At 50.6% G+C, this 21642-nt stretch overlaps 1 protein-coding gene across 1 annotated transcript in view; it reads right to left on the reverse strand.

The window, feature by feature from the left end:
* The window catches only part of eprs1 (glutamyl-prolyl-tRNA synthetase 1), a 130761-nt gene extending 109468 nt beyond the window's left edge, over positions 1-21293 (reverse strand). Inside the window, 1 exon segment of the mRNA XM_038811972.1 lies at positions 21142-21293. Within this exon segment, the coding sequence (XP_038667900.1) occupies positions 21142-21184 (43 nt within the window). The 5' untranslated portion in view covers positions 21185-21293.
* Between the last annotated feature and the right edge of the window lie 349 nt (positions 21294-21642).

The following is a 21642-nucleotide window of genomic DNA, read 5'->3' on the forward strand; positions in this document are numbered from 1 at the left end:
TGTATAATATGTTAAATATTACAAAAAACCAAGGTAGCACAAGATGGTTCGAATCTCTCTGTATGATTCACTTTCCAACTCAACCAGTTTCTTTAGAAGCAGAACATCAATATTTCTTAAGACCCCAAAACCCACGGTATGGTACAGCAAAAAGCAATGGAAGTAATAAAAATGTACGGAGAAAATGGAGTTTCTCACAGCAGACTATTCGTATTTGATGGATAGTCAATCTTGCCCCCACCTCCACTGCGCAACAATACATTTACACTCTCCATTCGCGTTGATCCGAAAGCCTAATTCATGCTGAATCAGCTGATACCAACAGTAACCATTAAAACTGGTTTTAGTGTCTGTAAGCAACAAAAGGAACATTAAAAAGAAAAACAAGTCAGCACTTTCATTCATCACTAACCCCTGCTGGAGAGTGTTACATATGGGCATATATGTCAACAGTGTGTAAAAACATCAAACCTCAGTCCTAAGACATGTCGGGATTTACCACAGAGCTAACCCGTGAAGAATGGCATTTAGTCACATAACTGATGGGCAGTTGTCACAAGAACTATATCCAAGAAACCACCACATTAATGAGGGGGGGTGCGAACTCAGTAAAACGGTCACTAAATTACGTCACACTGATCAAGAAGAATCACCACATCAAATCACAGTAGAAATTCAGCTTACACCCAAGGATCATACCCCATCACTACTTTAAAGAACCTTCCCCCACCCCCAATGCAGAGTATTCATTGGGGTTTAATATCAGAGTGCGTAGCTTTGAGTTGCCTTCCCACAGCACTGGGTTGCAATATTAGCTGCAAGTAATTCGGAACAAAATGATAGCAATGACAGGTTATTACTCCCAGTTCCAGTGAGGAAGCCATCGTCACTGCCCGTCATTCCTTCAGGCACACTTACTCAAAATGATCCCATCAAACTCTATCCGCTTCCTTCTCTACGTTCTTCACCTGGGAAGAATTAAGAGGCACCTTAGTCATGGTCGTGGACTAGGAATCCAGAGGGCTGGACTAATGCTCTGGAGACACTAGTTCAAACCCCATCACAGCAACTGGGGAGTTTAAATTCAACTAAACAAACATCAGAATACTGGCCTGGTCTGTTCTAGATGTAACCCCATACCCACTTTAATGGGTTGACTCTTAAATGTCCTCTGAAAAGGCTTTACAAACCACTCAAGTCGTATCAAAGAGCTATGATAGTTTTTAATTGAAAAGATGGGAACTCTGGTTGTGCAACATAGGGGCAGCAAACGTGGTGATTCTCCCGAAGATCCTGTTCACAAAGTTCTTTCTTAATGCACATTCAAGGAACAAGTTTGTTTTTAAATATGCCCAAGAATTTAAAACATACAGGCCAAAAAATATTAAATGGCCTGCCGAGACAGCTACAGCTAAGATGGCGGCTGGCTCCCCCACTTTTCAAACAACCGAAACTCTTAAGCAAAATTCCGATCGCAGAGCTGGACAATTCCCGACAAAGATTGGCTCTGGAGAAACCCCCATTAGAAGAATTGCTGGTCCAATGGAGGCGGCACAGGGGGGAGGTGGGGGCCTCGATGGGGTCCCCGATACGGGGGAACCACCGGTTTGTTCCGGGGAGAATTGATGGCGGGTTCCTGAGTTGGCACAGGGCAGGTGTCAGGAGGCTGGGGGACCTGTTCATAGACGGGAAGTTTGCGAGCCTGGGTGAGCTGGAAGGGAAGTTCAGGCTCCCCCCGGGGAACACCTTTAGGTACATGCAAGGGAGTTTGTCAGGCGGCAGGTGGCAGGGTTCCCCCCTGATGCCGCTGCGTGGGGTCCAGGACAGGGTGCTCTCAGGGGTATGGGTTGGAGAGGGGAGGATCTCGGAAGTGTACCAGGTGAAGCAGGAGGTAGACCAGGCCTCGGTGGAGGAGCTGAAAGATAAATGGGAGGAGGAGCTGGGTGAGGAGATTGAGGAGGGGACGTGGGCGGATGCCCTAGAAAGGGTGAACTCCTCCTCTTCGTGTGCGAGGTTTAGCCTCATACGGTTTAAGGTACTGCATAGGGCTCATATGACCGGGACAATGATGAGCCGGTTTTTTGGGACAGAGGACAGGTGTATTAGGTGCTCAGGGAGCCCAGCAAAACATGTCCACATGTTCTGGGCATGCCCAGCATTGGAGGAATTTTGGAAGGGCGTGGCAAGGACGTTGTCGAGGATGGTAGGATCCAGGGTCAATCCGGGCTGGGGGCTCGCAGTATTTAGGGTTGCAGTGGAGCCGGGAGTGCAGGAGGTGTTCTGGCCTTTACGTCCCTAGTAGCCCGGCGGAGGATTCTTCTTCAGTGGAAGGATGCGAGGCCCCCAAGCGTGGAGGCCTGGGTCAACGATATGCCAGGGTTTATTCAATTGGAGAGGGTGAAATTTGCCCTAAGGGGGTCAGTGCAGGGGTTTTTCAGGAGATGGCAACCATTCCTAGATCTCCTGGCAGAACGGTAAAAAACAAAAGGTCAGCAGCAGCGCAGCAGCCCGCCCCCCGGGGGGGGGGGGGGGCTTGTTGTCTCTTTGTTTTTGTTTTGGGTTGAATATCTGCTTTTTGCCAATGACGGGCATTAATTTATTGTTTCTCTTTTGTATTTTTGTTCTTAGAATTTTCTGTTATTGTTTTCTTTTTTTTGAAAATGTGCAAATTGGAATAAAAATTATTTTTAAAAAAAAAAGGAATTGCTGGTCCTATTCAGTCCCCTCTTGACACCATTCGTCTAGCTGCCAAATCTCACAAGAGCACCCCTAGTGACATCGAGACGGCACTTTCGGACCACAGCAACAGTACCTGTATACGAGAGTGCAATTGACTTGGCAACACAGGGCAAAGTGAATGATCTGGAAGTCCAGTGAAGGCAACGAAACCTACGCATTGTAGGTATACCAGAGGGGACAGTTTATGTTGGAATAATTCAAAAAGGTGACAGATGAAGATACATTCCCTAAACCCTGGAGCTAGATCGAGCCCACCATACCCTTTGGCCGAATCCTCGCCCTGGTGATCCCCTGCCATTGGTGTTCAGTTCCATCGCGACAAAGATAAGGAGCTTGTTTTTCGGTGGGCAAAGGAGCACCGCGATGTTACTTATTGGGGCCACTCAATCAAGATCTACTGAGACACTCATGCAGACCTGGAAGGGAGGCAACATCATCAATTCCACGCTGTACAAGAAAGGAAGGTTCAGGCCAAATCATCCCTCCGGTCTCCATATCACACTTACTGCAGAAGATCACTTCTTTGATACACCTGACGAGGCACTCTCTTTCAGCGGTGGAACCTAATTAAAGGCGTTTCACTGTTTGTTTACACTACAGCCCTTACTGCCTGGTTAGAACAAGCAACTTTCCAATGGCGTTTTATATAACTCAGTTCATATGTTCGAGGGTATGTCCCATTAACAAGGTTGGTTAGTCAACAGATGCCACACAAGATGGAACACCCATTTCTCGTCTTGTTTATAATGGCGAGTTTAGGATTTGATTCATGGTTTTGTGTAGTTAGAAGATTTATTATCACACTGTTTGGTTTTTCTTCTAGTGGTTTGGGAGTGTGATGATTGTTCTGGGGAGGGATGGATTTCCTGCATTGACAGAGGGGATCTAAACTGTGTTTATAGATCCAAAGCTGGAACGCCCAAGTCCAAAGACTTCCACCCTCTCCGGCGTTTCCAAGGCTCTTTCGACCGATATTACTCAAATGGGTTGTGGGGGCCCTTGGCGTTTCCTCCATCCGGTCACAAAAGATTAATCCTATCTTTCATGTTCACCATACTTACTTACACTTCAATTTTTGTTTTGGACAGAGTTCTTCTTCCCACAGTTAGAAATGCCAAGTATTCGAGGGTGTCGTTCGAGGCGTCGAACGTGGTGGCAGACAGTGGCGGGAGGTATGTGATGCTGAGTGGCAAGCTGCAAGGGGAGCAGGTGGTGCTGGTCAATGTATACGCCCCAAATTGATACGATGCAGGTTTGATGCAGCGCATGTTGGCCCGGATTCCAGATATGGAGGTGGGAGGCCTGATAATGGGGGGGGATTTCAACACGGTGCTGGATCCGCCACTGGATCGATCCAGTTCCAGGACGGGTAGGAGGCCTGCGGCAGCTAAGGTGCCGAGGGGGTTTATGGACCAGATGGGAGGGGTGGATCCATGGAGGTTTGCGAGGCTGAGGGCCAGGGAATTTTCATACTTCTCCCATGTGCATAAGGCTTACTCCCAGATTGATTTTTTCGTTCTGAGTAGGGTGCTGATTGCGAGGGTGGAAGATGCTGAACATTCAGCGATAGCCAATTCTGACCACGCCCCGCACTGGGTGGACCTCGAGCTGGGGGAGGAGAGGGACCAGCGCCCGCTTTGGCGCTTGGAGATGGGGCTGCTGGCGGACGAGGAGATGGGCGAGCGGGTCCGAGGATGTACCAAGAGGTATCTGGAGGCCAACGACAATGGGGGGTCCGAGTGGGGACGGTCTGGGAGGCGCTGAAGGTGGTGGTTCGGGAGGGAGGAGTTGATGTCCATTCAAGCGTACCGGGAGAGAAGGGAGCGGAGAGAGAGGGAGAGATTGGTGGGGGAGATGGTGAGGGTGGACAGGAGATATGCGGAGGCCCCGGAGGAGGGATTGTTGCAGGAGCGGCGCAGCCTTCAGGCTGAGTTTGACTTGTTGACCACCAAAAAGGCGGAAGCTCAGTGGAGGAAGGCACAGGGTGCAGTGTATGAATATGGGGAGAAGGCGAGCAGGATGCTGGCACACCAGCTCCGTAAGTGGGATGCAGCTAGGGAGATTGGTGGAGTTAAGGATCGGGGAGGAAATGTGGTGCGAAGGGGGGTAGACATCAATGGGGTCTTCGGGGACTTCTACGAGAAACTGTATCGGTCCGAACCCCCGGTGGAGGAGGGACAGGTGGAGGGGCTGGGGGCGCCAGTTGAGCTGGAGGAGCTGGTTAAAGGGATAGGGAACATGCAGTAGTCGCGGAAGGCGCCGGCGCCGGATGGGTTCCCGGTTGAATTTTATAAGATGTATGCAGACCTGTTGGGCCCCCTGTTGGTTAGGACCTTTAACGAGGTATGGGGGGGGGGGGCTTTGCCCCCGACGATGTCTCGGGCGCTGATCTCCATGATTCTTAAGCGGGACAAGGATCCCCAGCAGTGTGGGTCGTACAGGCCAATCTCACTCTTGAATGTGGACGCCACGCTGTTGGCAAAGATCTTAGCCGCGAGGATAGAGGACTGTGTGCCTCAGGTTATCCACGAGGATCAAACGGGGTTCGTGAAAGGGAGGCAGCTGAACACTAACATACGGAGGCTCTTGAATGTTATAATGATGCCGGCGGTAGAAGGGGAGGCGGAGATAGTGGTGGCACTGGACGCGGAGAAGGCCGTTGACAGGGTTGAGTGGGGGTACTTGTGGGAGGTGCTGAAAAGGTTCGGGTTTGGGGAGGGGTTTGTCAGTTGGGTGAGGCTGTTATACGAGGCCCCGATGGCGAGCGTGGCCACGAATAGGAGGAGGTCGGAGTATTTTTGGTTACACCGAGGGGCAAGGCAGGGGTGTCCCTTGTCCCCCCCTAGTTTTTGCGCTGGCAATTGAATCCCTGGCTATGGCGCTGAGGGAGTCGAGGAACTGGAGGGGGCTGGGGCTGGGTGGGGAGGAGCACCGAGTGTCGCTCTATGCGGATGACCTTGTTGTATGTGGCGGACCGGTGGGGGGAATGCCGGAGGTGATGAGGATTCTCTGGGAATTTGGGGACTTTTCGGGGTACAAGCTCAACTTTGGGAAGAGCAAGCTGTTTGTACACCCGGGGGACCAGGAGGGGGGGATTGGTAGGCTCCCATTGAAAAGGGCGGAGAGGAGCTTTAGGTACTTGGGGGTGCAGGTGGCCAGGAGCTGGGGGGCCCTGCATAAGCTTAACCTTACAAGGCTGGTGGAGCAAATGGAGGAGGAGTTTAAGAGGTGGGACATGTTACTGCTGTCTCTGGCAGGTAGGGTGCAGTCAGTCAAGGTGACGGTGCTTCCAAGATTTCTGTTCCTGTTTCAGTGCCTCCCCATCCTTATCCCGAAGGCCTTTTTCAGACGGGTTAACAGGAGCATTACGGGGTTTGTGTGGGCCCATGGGACCCAGAGGGTGAGGAGGGTGTTCTTGGAGCAGGGCAGGGATGGGGGGGCTGGCGCTGCCCAACCACTGTGGGTACTATTGGGCTGCCAACGCAGCGATGGTGAGTAAGTGGGTGATGGAGGGGGCAGCATAGAAGAGGATGGAGATGGCGTCCTGTGTGGGCACGAGCCTGGAGGCGCTGGTGACAGCGCCGCTGCCGTTTCCTCCAACAAGGTATACCAGTGGCTACCCTCAGAATTTGGGGGCAATGGAGGCGGCACAGGGGGAGGTGGGGGCCTCGATGGGATCCCCGATACGGGGAACCACCGGTTTGTTCCGGGGAGAATTGATGGCGGGTTCCTGAGTTGGCACAGGGCAGGTATCATGAGGTTGGGGGACCTGTTTATAGACGGATAATTTGCGAGCCTGGGTGAGTTGGAGAGGAAGTTTGGGCTCCCCCAGGAACGCCTTTCGGTACATGCAGGTGAGGGCATTCGTCAGGCGGCAGGTGGAGGGGTTCCCTTTGCTGCCGCCGCGTGGGGTCCAGGACAGGGTGCTCTCGGGGGTGTGGGTTGGGGAGGGGAGGATCTCGGCGGCGTACCAAGTGATGCAGGAGGTGGACGAGGCCTCGGTTGAAGAGTTGAAGGGTAAATGGGAGGTGGAGCTGGGTGAGGAGATAGAGGAGGGGACGTGGCGGACGCCCTGGGGAGGGTGAACTCTTCTCTTATTGTGCGAGGCTTGGCTCATACAGTTTAAGGTGCTGCACAGGCTCACATGACCGGGACAAGGATGAGCCGGTTCTTTGGGAGTGAGGACAGGTGTATTAGTGCTCCGGGAGCCCAGCAAATCATGCCCATATGTTCTGGGCATGTCCAGCATTGGAGGAATTTGGAAGGGCATGGCAGGGACGTTGTCGAGGATGGTAGGATCCAGGGTCAATCCGGGCTGGGGGCTCGCAGTATTTGGGGTTGCGGAGGAGCCAGGAGTGCAGGAGGCGAAAGAGGCCGGTGTTCTGGCCTTTGCGTCTTGGTAGCCCGGGGAGGATTCTTCTTCAGTGGAAGGATGCGAGGCCCCCAAGCGTGGAGGCCTGGTGTCAACGACATGGCAGGGTTTCTCAAGCTAGAGAAGGTGAAATTTGCCCTAAGGGGATCAGTGCAGGTGTTTTTGAATACGGGGACAAAGTGGCCACCTACTAGCTCAGGTGCTAATCTGCTTTTCAGTTTATCCCCTAAATCTCTGACTCTTCACAATCTTACTGCTGATTCCCTGATTTATTTGACTTCACTTCCTTTTATTGTTACCTCTATAAATCGGATCTCCCATCAGATAGCAGGATAATGCTGGCTTCCTTAATAATTTGGACACCCTATCTGTAGATGTGGACAGTGCCTGAATGAGATAACAAATTGTGTTAAGTTGATATAAAGTGGTAAGGCCCCAGGCCCTGATGGCTTCTCTATTGACTTTATGAAGATTCTTCACTCAACTTGTACCCTTTTATAAAAAAATATATTTTATTAAGCTTGTCATTTTATACAAAAATACAAACAGTATCCTTGAAATATAGTATAAACAGTTGCCATCTCCGGTAGCACCATTAAAGTGATAGTGTATTTGAATTTCTCAAGGTGCAAAAATCCCTAGCCACGCCAAGGCACGGGGTGGCGTCGCCAACCTCCAACTCAACAGAACTCGCCTCTAAGCAACCAAGGACATGAAGGCAAGGACACCTGTCCCTGCACCCGTCCGCAGCTCCGGCACAAAACCCCCAAAATAGATGCTAAAGGATCGGGCTCCAGCTCAACGTACAGATTGTGGCATGGGCTGAAAAAGGAGACCCAAAAATTCACAGCTTGGAATAGGACCAGAACACGTGTGTGATTGGCAGGCCCCTCGAACAGCTCGCACCTATCCTCAAACCCTACAAAGTAACTACTCATTCTGGCTTTAGTCAGGTGTGCCCTCACCGCTACCTTGGCTGGATCGGCTCAGCCGGCACATGATGATGTGCATTCACCATACGAAGGGCCTCACTCCACCCCTTTCTTCAATACAATCCAGTTCCCCCTCCTTAGAGACTGGAATCCTACCTCAACATCAGGCCACATAGTGCCGGACATACTACTCCCTTCAACCCGAACAGGAAAGGATTCCCCTCCACAAGGAGATGGTGGCGCCACAGGAAATGCCGGGAACATCCATTTTTTTTTTTTTAATTTTTTTATTGGAATTTTTTGCAGAAAATATAACAAAAAGTATAGCAAAAAGCAGTAATATGCAACTAACAGCCCCATAACACCCACAATTGCCCCCCATACCGTAACATCACATGTATCACATTCCCCCCACACCCCCCCCCCAAACAAGAGAACTTAAACCATAAATTGAAAATTAGATAATCAAATTAAATAAATAAGCTAACATAATCAACGCCCCCAACCACCCCCCCAAACCACCACCACCCGGGTGCCTGCTGCTGCCTGTACCCTAGTACCCTATCGTTGAGCCAGAAGGTCGAGGAAAGGGTTGCCACGTTTTAAAGAACCTTGCACCGATCCTCTCAGGGCGAATTGAACCTTCTCAGCTTAATAAAGCCCGCCATGCATTGATCCAGGTCTCCACGCTTGGGGGCCTCGCGTCCTTCCACTGTAGCAAAATCCTTCGCGGGCTACTAGGGACGCAAAGGCCAGCACACCGGCCTCTTTCGCCTCCTGCACTCCCGGCTCTACCCCAACCCCAAAGATCGCGAGTCCCCATCCTGGCTTGACCCTGGATCCCACCACCCTTGACACCGTCCTCGCCAACCCCCTTCCAGAACTCCTCCAATGCCGGGCATGCCCAGAACATATGGGCATGGTTCGCTGGACTCCCCGAGCACCTGGCACACCTATCTTCACCCCAAAGAACCTATTCATCCTCGTCCCAGTCATGTGGGCCCTATGCAGCACCTTGAATTGGATGAGGCTAAGCCGCGCACACGAGGAGGAAGAATTTACCCTCTCCAGGGCATCAGCCCATGTCCCGTCTTCGATCTGTTCCCCCAGTTCCCCCTCCCACTTCGTTTTCAGCTCCTCTACTGACGCCTCTTCCTTCTCCTGCATAAGCTTGTAGATATCGGATATCTTCCCCTCCCGACCCAGACCCCCGAGAGCACCCTGTCACTCACCCCCTTCGCGGGGAGCGCAGGAATCCCTCCACCTGCCGTCTAGCAAATGCCTTTACCTGCAGATATCTAAACATGTTTCCCGGCGGGAGCCCAAATTTCTCTTCCAACTCCCCAGGCTCGCAAACCTTCCGTCGATAAACAGGTCCTTCAGCTGTCTAATGCCCGCTCTATACCATCCCCGAAATCCCCCATCCATGTTCCCCGGGACGAACCTATGGTTCCCCCTTAACGGAGCCTCCATCGAGCCCCCCACTCCTCCCCTATGTCGCCTCCACTGCCCCCAAATCTTGAGGGTAGCCGCCACCACCGGACTCGTGGTATACCTCGTGGAGGGAGCGGGCCACGGCGCCGTTACCAGGGCCCCCAGGCTTGTATCCCCACAGGACGCTCTCTCCATCCGTTTCCATGCTGCCCCCTCCCCCTCCATCACCCACTTACGCACCATCGACACGTTGGACCGCCCAGTAATACCCCGAGAGGTTGGGCAAACGCCAGCCCCCCCCCATCCCTACTCCGCTCCAAGAGACCCTTTCACCTTGGGGTGCCATGCGCCCAAACAAATCCCATGATGCTGCTGGTCACTCTTTTAAAAAAGGCCCTAGGGATAAAGATGGGCAAGCACTGGAAGAGGAACAAGAACCCTGGGAGAACCGTCATTTTGACGGATTGCACTCTGCCCGCCAGCGATAGCGGCACCATGTCCCACCTTTTAAATTCTCCTCCATCGTTTCCACTAGTCTGGTGAAGTAAGCTTATGAAGAGCCCCCCAACTCATGGCCACCTGCACCCCAAGGTACCTGAAACTCTTCACTGCCCTCCTGAAGGGGAGCCTCCCAATTCCCTCCTCCTGATCTCCCGGGTGCACTACAAATACCTCGCTCTTTCCTAAGTTCAGCTTATAGCCGAGAAGCCCCCCAAATTCCGCTAACAGTTCCATCACCCCCGGCATTCCCCCCTGGGTCCGCCACATATAACAGCAGGTCGTCTGCATACAGCGATACCCGGTGCTCCTCCCCCCCCGCACCAGACCCCTCCACTTCCCTGACTCCCTCAACGCCATGGCCCAGCGGTTTCAATCGCCAGTGCAAAGAGCAGGGGGGACAGGGGACACCCCTGCCTGGTCCCACGATAAAGCCTAAAATACTCCGATCTCCTTCCATTTGTGACTACACTCGCCATCGGCGCCGCGTAAAGCAGCCTCACCCATTTGATGAATCCCTCCCCAAATCCAACCTCTCCAGCACTCCATAGGTACCCCATTTCAACTCTATCAAACGCCTTCTCTGCATCCAGCGCCACCACTATCTCCGCCTCCCCCTCCACTGCCGGCATCATGATAACATTGAGCAGTCTCCGCACATTCGTGTTGAGCTGCCGCCCCTTGACAAACCCTGTCTGATCTTCATGAATTACCTCTGGCCCACAATCCTCTATCCTGGTAGCCAGGATCTTCGCCAGCAACTTAGCGTCTACGTTAAGGAGTGAAATAGGCCTATATGATCCGCACTGCAAGGGGTCCTTATCCGTTTTAGGATCAAAGAGATCAGTGCCCGCGACATCGTCGGGGGCAAAGCCCCCCCCTCCCACGCCTCATTGAAAGTTCGCACCAGCAGGGGACCCACCAGGTCCGCATATTTTTTGTAAAATTCTGCCGGGAACCCGCTCCGGCCCCGGGGCCTTACCTGACTGCATTTGCCACGATCCCCCTGACTAGCTCCTCCAACTCTATCGCGCCCCCAGCCCCTCTACCAGCCTCTCTTGAACCCTTGGGAAACATAGCCTGTTCATGAAGCTCTCCATCCCTCTCTCCACCCTCGGGAGGTTCCGACCGGTACAATCCTCGTAAAAGTCCCTAAAGACCCCGTTTACTTCTGTCCCCTTCTGCACTACATTTCCACCCCATCCTTCACCTCCCCCAATTTCCCTAGCCGCATCTCGCCATACGGAGCTGATGCGCCAACATCCTGCTCGCCTTCTCTCCATACTCATATACCGCACCCTGCGCCCTCCTCCACTGTGTCTCCGCCTTTCTGGTGGTCAGCAAGTCAAAATTGGCCTGCAACCTGCGCCGGTCTCTCCCAGCAACCCTTCCTCCGGTGCCTCCGCATATCTCCTGTCCACCTCCAGAAGCTCTCCCACCAGTCTTCCCCTCTCCTTCCTCTCCTTCCTTTCCCTGTTGGCCCGGATGGAGATCAGCTCCCCCCCGGATCACGCTTTCAGAGCCTCCCAGACCATCCCCACCTGACCTCCCCCGTATCATTGGTAACAGATACACCTCAATGCTTCTCCGAACCCTCTTACACACCTCCTCCTCCGCCAGCATCACCACATCCAGGCGCCAGAGCGGCGGCCTGGTCCCGCGCCTCCCCCATCTCCAGATCAATCCAGTGCGGGGCATGGTCCGAAATCGCTATGGCCGAATACCTCGGCATCCTGCACCCCTCGGGATCAACCCCCTGCTCAGGACAAAAAAGTCTATCCGGGAATAAACCCTATGGACGTGAGAGAAAAAGGAATACTCCGCGGCTCTCGGTCTCCCAAACCTCCAGGATCCACCCCTCCCATCTGGTCCATGTATCCCCTCAGCACTTTGGCCGCCGCCGGTCTCCTATCCCGTCCTTGAACTGGACCGGTCCAGTGTGTGGATCCAGCACTGTGTTAAAATCTCCCCCCCATGATATGGCCCCCTGCCTCCAGGTCCGGGACGCGGCCCAACAAGCGCCTCATGAAGCCAGCATCATCCCAATTCGGGGCATATACGTTCACCAGCACCACCTTCTCTCCCTGCAGCCTACCCCTCACCATGATATATCTGCCCTCCTTGTCCGACACCCACCTCAGCCGCCTCAAACGCCACCCTCTTCCCCACTAAATCGCCACCCACCCGGTTCTTTGCGTCAATCCTGAATGATAACCTGAACCACACCACCCCTTCCTCAGACGGACCTGGTCCGCCACCTTCAGTGGGTCTCCTGGAGCATAGCCACGTCCGCCTTCAACCCCCCTTAGATGGAGAACCACCCTGGTTCTCTTAACCGGCCCGTTCAGCCCCCTCACGTTCCAGGTAATCAGCCCGGATCAGAGGGCAACCCGCCCCCCTTCCCCTCGACGACTAGCCATAGCTTGGCAGATGTTCGCCCCAGGCCAGCATACCCCGGCTCGACCCGTTCCCCATGGCGATTAGCGCCTCTCCTCTTCCCCCCGCCCTCATCGGCTCCTTCCTAGTCGTCCAGCAGCAACCCGGTATCCCCCCCCACCCCCCCTCCCCCCCCCCAGGCTAGGACCCCCCTAGCCGCGACGCACCCTCCATGGTACTTCCGTGAGTCAGCTGACTTCTGCTGACCCCGGCAGCTCCCGCCAAAAACTATCCCCTCCCGGCTTGGGTCATCCCCCTCTTGCCACACCCTCCTTGGCATTATTGCAGAGCGGGAAAAAGACCCGTAGAGGCCCTTCCCCCATCGCAAGCTCCACCCCCCCTGCCCCGTAGCGCGGGAAACCAGAGGAAAGCCCGCGCTTTCACAATGCCACACCCCATCCTTCTGACGCAGTTCCCCAAAATCCAGTTTCCCCTCAATCCCCAGCCCCGTACAGAAGAGAACATATAGAACACAAACCCCCAACACTCCCCACTACCCCACAACCATACCCAACAGACAAACCCACCCGTAAACAGAGCAAAAAGAAAACCAGCATACATAACACACATTTCGAAGTTGAAAAAGTTGAAACAGTTGGAACAAAACAGCCACAGCGGAAACAACGCGGCCAAAGTATGTTCCCAGGCCCTAGTTCAAGTCCAGCTTCTCCGCCTGTACAAAGGCCCACGCCTCCTCCCGGGAACTCGAAGTAATGGTGCCGGTCCTTGTATGTCACCCACAGGCGCGCAGGCTGCCGCATTCCAAACCTGACCTGCCTTAGCATGAAGCACCGCCTTCGTCCGGTTGAACCTGGCCCGCCGCTTAGCCACTTCCGCACTCCAGTCCTGGTAGATCCTCACTACCGAATTCTCCCATTTACTGCTCCTCTCTTTCTTGGCCCAGCGCAGCACACACTCCCGGTCACTGAATCGGTGGAACCGCACCAGCACCGCCCTCGGGGGCTCATCTGCCTTGGGCCTCCTGGCCATCACTCTGTGCGCTCCCTCGAGCTCCAGGGGCAAATGGAAGGACCCTGCTCCCATCAACGAGCTCAACAACGTGGTCACATACGCCGGGAGATCCGACCCCTCCAGCCCCTCCGCCAGGCCCAGGATCCTCAGATTCTTTCGCCTCGTGCGAACGTCCAGCTCCTCCAAGCGGTCCTGCCACTTTTTATGAAGTGCCTCGTGCAACTCCACTTTCCCAACGAGGACCACGGCCTCCTCCTCTCTTTCAACGGCCTGCCGCTGCAACTCCCGAATAGACTCCTCCTGTGCCGCCTGGTCCCAAGCAGCTTGGTCGCAGTTGCATTCATGGAGTCCAGCAGCTCAGCCTTCAGCTCAGCAAAACAACGTAGGAGCGAGGCCTGTTGCTCCTGCGCCCACTTCCACCAGTCCTCGGGTGTTGCGCCGGCCGCCATTTTGTTTTTCTTCCCACGTTTTTTTTGGGGCGTTTCTGCAGCCTTTTTCACCATATAGTGTGGGGCAAGTTCTTCCAGGCAACCTTCCCCCACCGGGATATGTAGCAACAGCACTGTTTGGGGCCCTCAAAACGGCCCAAAAGCCCTTAAATAGCGGGAGCGCCGGCCGCCATTTTGTTTTTTTTCACCCGTTTTTTGGGGGGCGTTACTGCAGCCTTTTTCACCAGATAATGTGGGGCAAGTTCTTCCAGGCACCTTCCCCCACTAGGATGTGTAGAAACAGCGCCGTTTGGGGCCCCACAAAACGGCCCAAAAGTCCCTAAATAGCAGGAGTGCCGGCCGCCATTTTGTTTTTCTTCCCCCGTTTTTTTGGGGGAGTTACTGCAGCCTTTTTCTTCTTCCCACTCCAGGTGAGCACCATATAGTGTGGGGCAAGTTCTTCCAGGCACCTTCCCCCACCGGGATGCGTAGAAACAGCTCCGTTGGGGCCCTCGAAACGGCCCAAAAGTCCCTAAATAGCAGGAGCTGCCGAATGTGTGGCTTAGCTCCGCATAGCCACAACTGGAAGTCTCCGGGAACATCCATTAGACAAAGTTTTGTATCTGGAGCTACCTAAACGAGCCCGAATTTCCCTTCTTCCAGGTTGGCAAACAGCTCTCCAGAAATAGATCTCACATTCTCACCAGCCTCTTCCACACCCAGAAACGTAGTATCTAAGCTTACAGGCTCGAACTGGTGATTAACACAAATAGGGGGCCAGACCTGACACTGACCCAGCTTGACATGTTGAGGGAGTTGCTTCAATATTTTTTAAGGGAGGTAACAACCGGGTTTGACAAGTACTTTGCTGCAGCAAATGGAAGAGAAACTGTCGGCGGTGCCCCCAAACTGGACCCACTACACGACCCAGACTCCATCCACACCCAGGTAGACCCCGGTCCCCATCCCAACACCTGATCCACGTTAGCAGCCCAATAATAAATATTAGATTTGGCAGAACATGTACCCTTATTGCTAAATATGTTTAACAACTCATTATCTCATGGTTTTCTGCCTCCTACATCAACTGAAGCTTCCATTTTGCTTATATTTAATACCCAAAGAATGTGGCTCATATCAGCCTCTCTCTCTCTCTCTCCTTTAAATGCAGACGTAAAAAGGTATTAGCTAAGGTACTGGTGTAGTCTCCCAAATATAATATCAGATGACCAAAGTAGCTCTGCAAAGGGATGCCAATTATCGTCAAATGTACGTTGTTTTCTTGACATTATACTTTCTCTAACTGCCTCGAACGTCCCTGAAGTAATTGTCTTTTTGGATACAGAGAATGCTTTTAACCGGGTGGAGTGGAATTATCTCTTTGTAATTTTGGGTTTGATCCAAAATTTCCTTCATGGAATTGCCTTCTTTATACCTTCCCATACCCAGAGTGCGCACACTTCCCCTTATCCAGGGGAACCCATCAAGCACATCCTCTGTCCCCACTGTTCTTTGCCCTGGCAATAGACCCCCTGTCAATAATCTTAAAGTCATCCACACAGCTAAAGGGTATCCTTCGAACTGATGTGAAGCACCAGGTGTCCTGAAATGCTGATGATCTCCTATCATTAAAATATTTTCATGGCCTGTTCTCTGGTTATAAACTGAATATCAACAAAAGTGAGTGTTTTCCAAATTAACTAGTGCTAACAAGTCCCTCCAAGAGCTTTGCTATTTCAAACATCTGGTGCTGGTTTTTGCTACTTAGGTGTGAACATAACACACTCTTTGCTCTTCATAGAATAAATGTTATGAGCCTGGTCACCAAAATTAAAGTGGATTTACAGCGCTAGGATTTGTTTGCCTCTTTCTTAGGTGACAGAATTCAATCCATAAAAAATTAACATTCTGCCCAGATTCTACATTATTTTCCAATGTCTCCCTATATTTCTACCAAAAATCAATTGTCATGATTAACAACCAGACATCAACATTTATCTGGACAGGCAGAACTCAGAGTCCATGCAGTGATACTTCCAAGAGGGATACGGGTTGGTGGACTAGCTCTTCCTAATCTCCTGTGCTATTATTGGGTGGCCAACATTCAAAACATTTTAACATGGTGTCATGATCTAAATTCAAACTGGTGCCTTATGGAAGTGCACTCCTGCTGCGCATCTTTGCTTCCTGCCTTAATTTGTGCCCCTCTAGCCTTTCCTCCTCTAAATACATGTCAAAAACAATTTAGTCAGCATTTTATGCTTCCCACTCCTTCGTTATTAGGTCCTATTTGTGATACCCACTTATTCTTTCACTCCATGCTGGACCCTGGCATTTGCCTCGTGGAGGTAAAAGGGACTCAAAGTTTTTACTGACTAGATTTAGCGAGCTTGCAGCCAAATTTAATTTACCTGACTCTAGTCTGTACCACTATTTTTAGGTTGTGGTTTTGTTCACTCACACTGTCCATCTTTCCTCAACTACCTCCCAAGTACGTTATTGGAATAAGATAAGAAATGATTGGGAAGCAAGCTTGGGCTCAACTTTACAACGACTAGTGAGAGGTGTATCCAGTGCTCAGTTAAGCACAATTCAGTTTAAAGAATTCACTTCACCAAAAGCAAAAATTAGTACGTTTTTCTCCAACACAGCAACAAATTGACAGGTGCTCACTCGCCCCTGCAGAACATATCCATATGTTCTGGTTGTGCCCAAAGCTGGCCAGTTTTTGGTTATTCTTATTTGACACTCTTTCCAAAATTCTAGATATTGACCCACAACCTTGTCCTTGATAGTAATATTTGGAGTCTCATCTGCACCCGTCAGTCACTAAGATTGAGACAGACTTCATTGCATTTGCTTCATTAATAGCCTACAGGTGGATTGGATTATCCTGGATGTCCCTAAGCCACCCAATGCGTCATCCTGGTTGGAAGACTCTTTTCTATATCTTGAAAAGATGAAATATGCCACAAGACAATCCACTGAGAATTTTTTGATAGATGGCAACCATTTGTCTCTTTCTTTAAAGAGTTAATTATTATTGATTGTTAATTTTACTGTTTAATGTTTTTATAGTTTTTGTTAGTCAGTCGCATTATGGTATTGTATTTTGTTTATCTGCTTCTTTCCTCTTTTGGAGATCAATAAAAATTATTTACAAAACAAAATTGAACAGCCGACCCACCATTGTCCTAGGCTCTGAATACGAAAAACGTACCTAGCCCAGCTGAACCTGCAAGTTTTCCTAGTTAAATGGGGGACCTTTGCTGGGTTGGGAGAGCTGCCCCACAGAGTAGTCGAGCAACTGCCCGAAATCGTCAAATTCATAGAATTATTCTTTTCAACCAACATTCTAGACTTCGCCATCACTATCTCACCAATTGGGCATATCCACCAATTGTGGCTACATACTGGTATGCAGTAAGGGGGAAGTGGCACTGCGTTCTCAACATTTACTCGAGATCCCATGAAATCTCATGACATCAGCTCAAACATGGACAAGGAAACAGCCTATTGATTACCAATGACTGATTATTACTGATCACCTTCCTATAACAAAGCAGTCCGCTAGATTGCCCTTCCTTCCACAAACATTCAAACCCTCCACCACCGACGAACAGTGGCAGCTGTGTGTACCATCTACAAGATGCACTGCAGTAACTTGCCATGGTTCCTTAGACAGCGCCTTTCAAACCCACGACCACTACCATCTAGAAGGACAAGAGCAGTGGATACCTGGGAACCCCATCACCTGAAGGTCCCCCAAGTCACTCCCCACCTGACTCTGGAGCAAAATCCTGAAACTCCTTCCCGAACAGCACTGTGATTGTACCTACGTCTCAAGGCAGCAAAGCACCGCCACCTTCCAAAGGGCAACTAAGAATGGGCAATAAATACGACGCCCATATCTGTAAATTAATTTTTTTAAAACTGAACCATCCACATTGAAACCACTTAGATAAAGAACTGAGAGTAACTCGGGCACAGAGCATACTTAAGGTGCAGGACTTCAATGCTGAACAAGTGGCTCTGGAGCACCACTAATAACAGAGTTGGCTGAGACTTGAAAGGCATATCGCCCAGACCGATGTTAAGCAGATGGTGAAAAAACAAGAACCTATTTGGCATTGTTATTACCAATCTGACTGTCGCAGACATCTGTTCATGACCACGGCTTGTGGAGATAACCTTGTGTTGTAAGACTTCTTGCTATGTAAATAAAGTCATGTTTTCACCCTGAGGAATTGCTTCATCATATTGTGAGACTAACATTGTGCTAAATGTGATAGATTCAGAATAATAATCTGCAATTAACACGAACACTGCAATGAAATTATTGTGAAAATCCCCTAGTCGCCACACTCCAGTACCTGTCCGGGTACAGTGAGGGAGAATTCAGAATGTCCAATCCAGGACATCTTTCGGGACTATTGGGAAGAAACCGGAGCACCCGGAGGAAACCCACGCGGACACGGGGAGAACATGTAGACTCCGCACCTATAACTGGTAGCTCAAAACTTGGCATTCATGAGGTACTGTGGACAATCAGCGGCAGCAAGGTTTTATTCCACCACAACCTGTAACTTCATATCCCAGCATATCCCTCTCTCTATCATGACCATCAAGCCAGGGGATCAGTCTATAACATAGGCTACATGCAAGCTAAACAGTGGAGGTAATAGGCTATAGATAGAACCAAGCGATCAATCTTATAACTGAAAGATCAGATCAAAACTCTGCAGTCCAGCCCCATCCAGTCACGAATGATGGGGGACAATTAAAGCAATAGAAGGCAATGACACCATGACCATCCACATTCAAAGCAGCACGTAATTGCAAAAGACAAGGATGGGTGCTTGTAACCACCTTCAGCCAGAAGCATAAAGTCGATTTTCGATTTTCTCCTGAGGTCCCAAGGATCATGGATATCAATCTTCAGCCAATTTTCTTTTTATTATTCAGTCATGGAGTGTGGGTATCACTGGCTAAGCCAGCATTTACTGAACGTCCCGAACTGCCCTCGAGAAGGTGGTGTGAGCTGCCTTCATGAACCACTGCAGTTCATGTGGTGTAGGAACATCCACATTGCTGTTATGAAGGAAGTCCCAGGAGTTTAACCCAGGACAACAAAGTAACCGTGATAAAGTTCCAAGTCAGGACCGTGTATGTATTGGAGGGGAACTTTCAGGTGGTGGTGTCCCTATGCACCTGTTTTGTCATTGGTAGAGGTCATTCATTTGGAAGATTCACTCAAGATGATATTACAGGGCAGCACGGTGGCACAGTGGTTAGCATTGCTGCCTACGGCGCTGAGGACCAGGGTTCGAATCCCGGCCCTGGGTCACTGTCTGTGAGGAGTTTGCACATTCTCCCCATGTCTGCGTGGGTTTCGCCCCCACAACCCAAAGATGTGCAGGTTAGGTGGATTGGCCATGTTAAATTGCCCCTTAATTGGGAAAAATTATTGGGTACTCTAAAAAAAAACTTTTAAGATGATATTACAAAACAATTGAGTGCATTTAACACACCATTTCCCTGTAACCCAATAGCCTCACCTATCCTTTTGGACACCAAGTAGCAATTTAACATGGCCAATCCACCCAACCTGCACATCTTTAAACTTAATCGCCTCCTCCACCAGCTCTTTCAATACCGCCCTATCTCCTTCTTCATCGCTTCCATGTGTTTTGTGAACTTTTTGTCAAGTTCCACAGCCATCAGCTTGGTGATTTCATCTGCTGTTAACGATGCGGCCTCCCATTCTCCCCATGTCTGAGTGGGTTTCCTCCGGTTCTCCGGATTCCTCCCACAGTCCAAAATATGCAGGTTAGGTAGATTGGCCATGCTGAATTGCCCTTGATGTCCAAAAGGTTAGGTGTTGTTACTGGATTGCGGGGATAGCGTGGAGTCGTGGGCTTAAGTAGGGTGCTCTTTCCAAGGGCTGGTGCAGACTCGATGGGCCGAATGGCCTCCTTCTGCACTGTAAATGTTATGATTCTATGAAATCGGAGCACTCGGAGGAAACCCACACAGACACAGGGAGAACGTACAGACTCCACACAGACAGTGACCCAAGACCGGAATTTTTCAGTAACACTACCATCACTGAACCCTTCTCTATCAATATTGCGGGGGTGATCAGTGACCAGAAATGGAACTGGACCAACCAGATAAACACTGTCAACAAGAGGTCATCATTCACTTCATTATCGACACACCATGGTAGCAGTATATACCAGCTGCACTGCAGTAATTCACCAAGGCTCTTTAATCGCACCTTCCAAAACCTCGACCTCTACCACCGAGAAGGACATATGTGAACACCATCACCTGCAGTTTTGCCTCCCAGTCACACATCATCCGGACTTGAAAATATATCACCGTTCTTCAGTCGCTTGGTCAAAATCCTGGAACTTCCTTCACAGCACTGTGGATATACCTCCATCACATGGTTTGTGGTCCTCAAGAAGGTAGCTCACCCTCACCTTCTCAAGAGCAATTAAGGATGTACAATAAATGCTGGTTTTGCCAGGGACTGCCACATTCCATTAATTACTAAAAGTCGTCATTGCCGCACCACTCTTTTAGGGTGATACCTAATGATTTACTTAATGATAGGTAATTTCAAGCTAAAAGCAACAAGTGCTTTTAAGTGTTTCTAATGATCAAAACCACACCCATTCATCGCCCAATTAAAAATCAGTCTGCATAGCTGAAAACGTGGCTGCCATACCTCCAGAATATGGATTACACCACGTCTCCCCACATTAAAGCTATTTATGCAACCTCATAGTGTTTCAATAAAATCGGAAACAATAATTTTAGCAAATAATCAAACTTAAATGTTTTAAATTTCAATCTGATTGAAATGAAAAGCAAAAAATTCATTCCATGCAGAAAACGGTCAGAAGAGCCAAACGAATTAAATGGACCAATCGGTAGTATATTAACAATGGGGTTTTTTTGTGTGTATTCGAACTTCAAAGAATATTAACTGCAATATTGGGGGACACAGTCGTACCCAGTGAAAGTGAACCTAATTCAACAAGGCAAAAAAAGTGCAAATACTGTCCAATGAAAATGCCGGCGAAGGGTCTGCATCCCCCTTTTCAAATACTAATATACCAGCCCATATCGAAAACACGATTTTGTTATAGCTGACGCCAAATCGGAGTCCAAAGTTGGCCGTGCTCTGTATATAGAAGCGCAGAGAGCCTCCCGAGCCCCGGGCTTCAGGATCAGTCTGCCCCAAACATGATGCAATACCGTGTGTGGTGGCGAGCCCAGCGGGTGGACTGCCCTCGCCTCAGCCCGGCCGGACACTCACCTAAACAAGGGCTGGAGACGTCCACTGACAGGCTCAGAGCCATCTGCCGTCCGGTTAATAGCCGCAATTCAACTCAACCCGACCCGACCCACCAACCGCTGCTTCTCTCTGACACTCGCTCCCACGACGAAGTGACACCGGCACTACTTCCGGGTGCCACTGTCAAAGCCTTCCCACCCTGACCTTACTTCCGGTACCACCCCCTCAGCTTTCCCCGCCCCACTCCAACCTCCTCGTAACATAGCACAAGTTGCCCAGTCATCTTCGAGAATTAAAATAGTTCTGCTGTCAAAGAGAGAGGAAGAAGGGGGGCGGAATCAGTGCTCAACCCAGCGCCGGGAGACGTAAGGGAAAAAAAAGAGTGCAAACCTATTGGTAACTGGGTTTATTTCTGAACGAGTCGTCTTGTGGCCAATGCTGGACACATCTGCCACGTATTTACCCAGCCTCAAAGCAGACAGTCAGGCAGGGCTGGAGAGGGGAGGGAGCTCCTTTCCTCAT

Source organism: Scyliorhinus canicula, chromosome 1, assembly GCF_902713615.1.
Source record: "Scyliorhinus canicula chromosome 1, sScyCan1.1, whole genome shotgun sequence".
NCBI lineage: Eukaryota > Metazoa > Chordata > Chondrichthyes > Carcharhiniformes > Scyliorhinidae > Scyliorhinus > Scyliorhinus canicula.